At 39.5% G+C, this 8,180-nt stretch overlaps 1 protein-coding gene across 1 annotated transcript in view; it reads right to left on the bottom strand.

The window, feature by feature from the left end:
- Positions 1–1,287, bottom strand: part of LOC106806347 (adiponectin receptor protein-like) — a gene marked incomplete at its 5' end in the record, with an annotated part of 8,724 nt that extends 7,437 nt beyond the window's left edge. The window contains 2 exon segments of the mRNA XM_014808256.1: positions 264–423; positions 1,189–1,287. Of these exon segments, the coding sequence (XP_014663742.1) occupies positions 264–423; positions 1,189–1,287 (259 nt within the window).
- Between the last annotated feature and the right edge of the window lie 6,893 nt (positions 1,288–8,180).

Raw genomic sequence — 8,180 nt, 5'->3', positions numbered from 1 at the left:
GAAATCCGCGGATTTCCGCGGATCCGCGGGAGATTCTCATCCCTGTATAATAAATACAGTATCGCACCTTGGGGAACTGTGTAATGGCTGTCAGAATAAAAATCTATCTACAAGGTTAAGTGTGTATGAAATAGCAGTTACTCATTAAATTCATCATTGCATATTTTATGTATTTTGGGTATCTTTAATCACCCTTAACGAAAATACCATCAACCGGAAAAATTGGCCAGAAATACAAACATTTTACAGCAGAAATACCATACCTAGAAGGTGAGTCCAGATATTGCCCGTCTCAGTGTGTATGGCAAACACGCTCTTGAAACACTCCTTGAAGGAGTCAAGCTGGGGTCGATGGCCGTGCAGCAGAAAGTCATTGTCCTTCAGCCATTTAGGTAATGCGTGATGTGAAACCAGCTTCCAGCCCTGAACACGCAATTAGCTAAATCACGTAAGTCGCATACATGCTAGTGCTGAACAATGTTGACAAATTCAATTGCCAGTAACACGAGGGGTTCATTCCTTCTTTAGAGTTTCATATTTTGGTGATGAGTTAAGGATTAGATTAGGTTTAGGGTCAGGGATAAGGAATAGGGGTTGGGGTTAAGGTCAGGGTTAGCAACAGTGTGACGATGACGATGACGATGGTGACGACGATGATGGTAATGATGATGTTGACAACGATGCCGATGGTGATGCCGATGATGATGACGATGATCTACGTAACGAGTACAAAAGTAGGATTGAGCGAACATAAGGTTCCAATAGGCTTTGCACACAATTGCAGATGTTGCGCACCTGGTATAACATACACAATCTTCACGAGCCACTTGCCCTTCAGGCATGTATTCTGTCAAATGTACATGTGCCTGAATGGCATTCTAGTTGCCCATATATTTTGCAGGAATATTTATGGAATACCGAGTAAAGTGTACACCAGACAAGTTTTAGATGCCACTCGCTTCCGGTGTTAACATTTCGTGATTTTAAATTAAAAATCTTTAGTTAATGGCTAGTTGCATTATAGTTTATGCGTTTTTAAAGCAGGAGCCCTTCGGGCAAGTGAGCTTGCAATGTTTACATGCCGCCGAGATTTCTACACGTCATGGGCGTCGGACGCCCGTTAAATTCGAAGACTGCATACATGTATGTTTCACCGTCTTCGTCTTCGCTAGGAAAACGGCAGCTTACCGCTTCTATCATCTGATGCACAAAGTGCTCTGCACCTTCCAGGTATGCATGGCCTGGGAACTCTATCTCTGGTGGTGGCTCAATATCATCCTCGGTTATCTGAAATGTCCAATATCGACATTGATGAAATACTATTCATACAATGGAAGCCATTCACTAACCAATAACCACTGTTCCAGCATGGGCATGAATGGGCACATGCATTGCAACCAGCAATCATCTACTGACAAGTGCAATTCTGAATTATAGTTATGAAAGCTGATGTGTATAATAGAACTGAAATATCTGTACAACGTATGACGACATCAATGCATAATGCCAATGCCACACCAATTTGCTATACACTATCAACCCATTATAATTATCACCTGGATAAACGGGGAAAAGAATCACAGACAGAGGTAACTACATGATTGGATGTGCATACATTATACGCAATAATATAGCCACACCCAGTCTTTTCATCAGCAATGATATTTGCATCATTGCATTTATTACCAGGAAAAGATCAGTGCTTTTATCACCACAGAGCGTATTTAAATCTTAAAAACTCTTAATGTTTAATAAGTTTTATGTTGAATACAACACAGTTTTAGCATACACGTTTTGTTAAGGCAAACCTTATAATATAGATATATATTAGAGGTTTATTGTGTGCATGTTTACTCTGGTATTACAGTGGTGGTTGGAGTAGTGGACGTAGCCAAAAAAAGCAATACCACTGTACACACCCTATAGACGAGTTAAATGTAAACGTAAAACCACTGGTTGCACAATTTTTGCACACTATTATTTTTCGACATTACACGTACTACAATTATTTTCAGAATTAGACAGAAATTATTGACAAACATTCTGTATAATCGCACACGAGGATGGAAAAATACTACAGGTCACACCTAAAGGTAGACAACTGACTATGCCCCTAAAAATGCATTGCAAATACATTACAAATGCATAGTAAATAGTAAATTCCATTAGTGTGTACTGAACTGTAACTGAACCAAGCATCAAAATTATACCAACCTTGACCCTCTAAAGTCTAAACTATCACTCGTTCATAGCAATATCAACAATTGTTATCGGTATTCAAATTTGACATGTTTGACAGCTACCACCTATCACATTATATTCAGTTCGATGTAATGATGCACTTCTAGTTTAAAATGTGTTCACACATAAACGTTATATACCAACACGCAAAATTTCATCAATCTAACGAACGAGTAACGTAAATCGTTAGCGAACATTATTATTGATGAAACATGACATTGAGTGTTTGGCTAGCTGCGTGCTGCTGAATAACCAGTCTACCATGATATCACACGCAAACAGCACGGGAGAAACAAGCAGTGAAGCCACAATTAAAAAAATCTTTGTTTGCCCTCACCCGACCCAGGCTGAAAAGTTTGGGTAGGTAGGTAGGCTATTTTTTAATGGGTCTTTTTACAAATACAGCATGGTGTCTACATGCTCGAGTGTACTTGTGTGGAGATACCTTTTATGTTGAATGTTTGTTTTGCTTGGTACATATAATGTATTGCCTACAGATTTATATATAAATGCACAGTGATACAATTTGTAAAAAAAAAAAATCAGTCAATTTTTTTGAGTCGGCCCCTTTTTGGCGGATCGGTCGGGTGAGGACAAACAAGCAATATGTTTTATCATGGCCTGAGAATCAATATTAAACTCCAAAGGTGAGGCAGCAATGTAAATGCAACAGAATCGTGTCAGTAAGGCGAGCAGGGCTGGCGTGTATTAACAAACGTACAATCCCGTCTAAAATATAGATGACATCTTCGATATCGTTGCATGATTTATGAGGCCGCAGCTCATGATCATGAGTAATGAGTGGCCGCTCTATACAACTATACATCACATTGACAAGATGTCTCCAACAATCAATACATTTCCGTTAGTGTTTTTCATATATATTGCACCTCAATATAATTTCAATTTGCACGCAACTTTTGTTACTTTCTTGCATATAATAGAACTATGCACGTGTATTTCATAAAACACAAGCATACAAACAGACAGATTTTTGAATGTTGTCATACACGTATTTTTTCCCTCGCCAAGTAAATCATTTATGTGAACAGTATACAGTGAAATTAGGAAATGGCTACTGGGAGTGTGACAGCCTGCTGCACGTAAAATAAATATCTTACATACCTTATCTACGAAGCTACGTTACAAAAGTTCATTTTCCACCAGACCTGAGATAGTGAGTGCCATTTATTTATGCCTCACCGATAAGACATAGAGCTAGGGTAGGTGTTAGCAGGTGTCTCATATCTCATATGGAATGACATTACGACACTGCCTTGTTTCTGTATGAAAGATGGTGGGGGCATATTGGTGGACATATCACCAGACCTGAGATAGTGCCTGCCCATGATATATTTATTTATTCTCCTGGCACCGATAACGCATAGAGCTAGGGTAGGGTTAGCAGGTGTCTCATGTCATGTGGATTGTCATTACTACACCGCATCGTTCCTGTGTAAAAGATGGTGGGGTACATATTCTTCAATATATTCATGTGAGCCAACCGCACCATGAAGTACCTTTATGGAAAAGTAACTTTATTGGGAAATGATTCGTCACCAAGACTCGTAACCAGGCCAATCTATTCCAAAACTCCGACCAGAGAATTGTTTTCTTGAGCTTTTACTTGCTCTTTAATGTTTAATGTTATTCTGAATGTAATGTAAAAGTTATTAAAGTGGTTGCTGGACTTTGTATTTCAAATAATGAATCATGACCCCACTAAGGAAAATGTTTTTAAAAAATTACTCTCACTTTCAGCAATCAATAACTGCCTTCATTTGATTCAGATAATGTTCTTAGTTAGTTTGACAAAACAAGAATATATAAAAACTATAAGAAAATAGGAATAGAAAGACAAAACTATAGCAGCTAGGGTGCGAAATTAACGGGAGTCCGGAGTCAAATACTCCCTGATTTACTGTCGGACTCCCTGATTTGACATATGCAAGAGTCCGTGACTCCCTGAAAATTCTGCCATACTAACTAGTTCGTTCTGGAGCACGGCCTCGTGGAATTACCATATTTTTCAGCTAATGTCCAAAGAAACTTTGGCAGGCGTGCAACCGCATGATTCTTAAAAATAAGCACATGCGTTATTGTTAATATCTTTAATTTTGAACCTCAGACTGCGAACTCCCTCATTTTGCTGCGGACTCCCTCTTTTTGAGAACAGGGAGTCCGTTGGACTCTCGTGTTCAAAAGTTAATTTCTACCCCTGCTATAGGATATGAATGAGCGATTAAGTTTGATGGCAAAGTGAGACTATCATAGGTCTTGATTAGTGCAGTAACTTGAGAGAAATATAGAATAAGAGCACTAGAATTTACACCTAAAAAGAATAGAATTGGCACTTCTAGCTCTTTAAACTCTTCATTCTATAGTTCTCCACATTGGTGCTTTGTCGATGCATCTAGGCATTCCTACATGCGGCCTTACTTCAGAAAAACGTGCACACCGTATACACAGAAGGGAATTGGATAAAACAATGGCACGTCGCTGTGCATGTAAAGGTGGCAAATGCGATGGCATGATTGCAATCGGAAAAGAGCCAACTATGGATAAGTTCAAGATGGTGGCTACTATCCTCAACTTTTCCAATTTAGTAAAACCCAAGCACATGCTGCATGATCAAAAATGTGTTTGAACAAAACACTCCAGCTATCTGCAAGCAAACCTGTTGGTAGAATCCACTTATAATACACAAGAAGTCGTCTGAGTCATTCCCTAAAATCTTGACCTGATTAGGCTGAAAGAGAGTGACAGAATAACATGCAGTAAGATTAGGGAAATGCAGTCATTGTCTGAAATGCTTCCCGATTCGCAGAAATAGAAATGTTGTAGCAATGTTGTAGCGGGCACCATCATGTACAAACATGGGGGTGAAAACCGTGACTTTTTACCTCATCAACATTTCCCCCAAATCTTCAAGCACACTATATAAACCACAAATTATAATACACCCCTTGCATCTTCCTTATAACCACAACTTTCAACTTAACAACGCAAATAACGTTATTATTTAATCACAGCCAGCATTTATTTATTTATTTATTTATAGGATGCTTTAGGGGGAGTGTCCGAATTGTACGGATCATCAGTTCAACAATGTCAAGAACAAAAATGTCTGCTTTTTGTGTTTTTATTAAGGTCTAACAAGGGTCCTCCAAGATGGAGGTTGGAGGTGATGCCAACCAATCCACCTGGCACAACGCCATTACGTTACAGACACTACAACAGATTATATAACAGTACCAGCCAAGGACTTAACAAAGAATTCCTGCAACATAACTGGCACAATAACTGCCCCCGACGCGTGCATACTCTGAGAAGTCATGAGCTAGAACTGCGCTTATATCTAGGGCCCAAAGAAACTGTATGGGCATCAAATTTTCGTACTTTCGTACTCGTGAATTTGAAATATCAGTGAGAGAGAGAACAGGTTCTTGGTGTTCTTGGTTCTTGGTTGACGCCATCTTGGTTTCAACGAAAACATAGATATATACTAGCTCAGGAAGATAGGTAAAAGAAAGTGTCAATGACACTGTAGCTCACCATAAAAAAGGACACAAATGAGTGAGTGAGAAGAAGTCAGTTTTAATTGAGCAACCATCGACGCAGTGAAAAAAATACACGGGGGTTCGGGGCGATTTAGCCCCCGAAATGCCAAAAAGAGCCCCCGTAAATTTGCATAGAGTTCAAAGCAAACCAAATTTTAGAGTGCTATTTTCATGCACGCGAGCTTGAAAAGTAGCCCCCCCAAAAATAAATTGTATTTTTTTCCCTGCATCGACGTACATCATAGAAACGAAGAGTATATATGGGAGAACTCCCATTATATACTCTTGATAATTATATGTGTAATTTTTTATGTGAGAGATCAAATTGAATGTTTGAGATGTGAAAGTCTGAGATGTGGGCAAGTGATGGTGTTACACCTAAATGATCGCCATTTAACGTTTTTATAATATTCAGATTTAGGCACTACCTAAAAGCGGAGCTCCCGATGTGTAACGTGTAAGATTGAGAAGATACGCTTATTCCACGTAGCTGCTATATACCACGTGACGTGACAATGGTGTTTCCCTGCCCATAACACAACTTTTGTCAAAGGTTAATTGGTTGCATGGAAGTGTTTACTTCGTATGAGTTTTTCTAGGCGGTAGCACACGATATATTGTGTATTACAGTATGTCCCCATGGACGTGTAGAATACTATCAAGAGCATTAAGAAGGTACATTCTTTATATGCTCTTGATATACTATATATACGTCTATCGGCATGGTTTTATCTGAAATTGTAGTCACACCCAAGTTCTTTATTTTAATAAATTCTAGCACATGTAGGTCGATCCGTCATTATTTCCCCTATTACTGTAGACCTACGACATGTCTGCTCATGATGAGAGCTAGCTGTTGATTCACAGTTTCATTTCTACGGTTGCGTTATGATTTTGAGGCCATCTAAACGTTGTTTTGTACTTTAAACGGGTCATTTTAATATATAACGGTGCCATGTTCATAACGCGGTACCATCAGTGACCATCAGGTACCATCAGGTGACCATCAGGTACCATCAGTGACAGGGGAGTAAATCCCGGGGGGATGGGGGGATGCACCCCCCCGCTCTTGAAGGAGGGGGGATGGCCTGTACAAATATCCCCCCTGAGATTCAAAAAAAAGAGAAAAAAAAGAATAGCCAAAAAGGTATGGTTGCAAACATACAAAAACACGTGAAATTGTGAGAAATTGCAATTCTTACCTGTGTTTTAATACATGTATTATTAGTATAGTAACCTAACTGTGTACGCTCTCTGAAAAGTCATGAAAAGTGTTTTTAATCCTAACTTGTAGGGTTGAGTCTAGGGTTGAGATAGTGTCATCAGACATGAGAATATGGCCCACAGTATGCCTCAGATTGCAGGAAAATGGAAAAAGTATTTCCAAATTTTTTTTTGAGGGGGGCATGCCCCCAGACCCCCCTAGCACTGGCATGCCTACGGCACGCGGGCCTGCCTGCGGCAGCCAAGGTTAATTTCGCCCCCGGCTATCGTCGATCATCTCACTCACTCCTCGATACGGATTTACGCCCCAGATCAGTGAGGCCAAATTTTTAAGAGTCAAAAATAATTGTCAGAACGTCACGCTTTCTAACCGGTCATCCCTGCATAAATACATCATAATAACAAGAGTAGATAATATAACTTTTTAGATGTTATATTATCTACTCTTGATAATAAGTACTGCACCTCAGTGTACTGAACCGAACCGCACCACAACATACTATCAGAAGTGAGAAAAAGAGAGTTTTTTTTGTATTTATGCACGCCTTATACTATACTAAACATGAATAGAAATTGGCACGCTAATGTTTCGTTTTTGGTTTCTTAACGTATTGAATTGTCTGTATTTGCAGCAAATGAAGTCGCGCGCCCATTCAATCATATATATAGAATATCGATCTTCTATTCTATATCTATGATTCAAAAACTATATCTAGTTCACTACCTGTTTAGCTAATCTGCAAGGCCGTGCATGTTGCACATAGATAGATCGTCAATACTACCTGTATTGCCTCGCTAACAAACGTAACCACCTTATATGAGCTGAAGGCCGAGCAGTGCAATACTTACGTGTCTGTCCTATGACGGTCCTTCATGCGAATGTCGCGCAGGTTCTAGCTGTGTATTAACGCTATTTGTCCTAGTTACACGAGGTATAGCTAGGTCACCGAACTACATTGTTGGTCGTGGACAGTTATGCGCGTGAAAGCTTTATACCTTGAGATGCATGACACCTGCAGATGGGTTACTTGAGGGCATTTTAGCATATCTAGGCTAACTCAAGTTAACACGAAAGAGAGAGAGAGAGAGAGAGAGAGAGAGAGAGAGAGAGAGAGAGAGAGAGAGAGAGAGAGAGAGAGAGAAGAGAGAGAGAGA

This window comes from Priapulus caudatus, unplaced genomic scaffold (assembly GCF_000485595.1).
Source record: "Priapulus caudatus unplaced genomic scaffold, Priapulus_caudatus-5.0.1 Scaffold155, whole genome shotgun sequence".
Classification (NCBI taxonomy): domain Eukaryota; kingdom Metazoa; phylum Priapulida; class Priapulimorpha; order Priapulimorphida; family Priapulidae; genus Priapulus; species Priapulus caudatus.
This window is presented reverse-complemented; position numbering and strand designations above follow the sequence as displayed.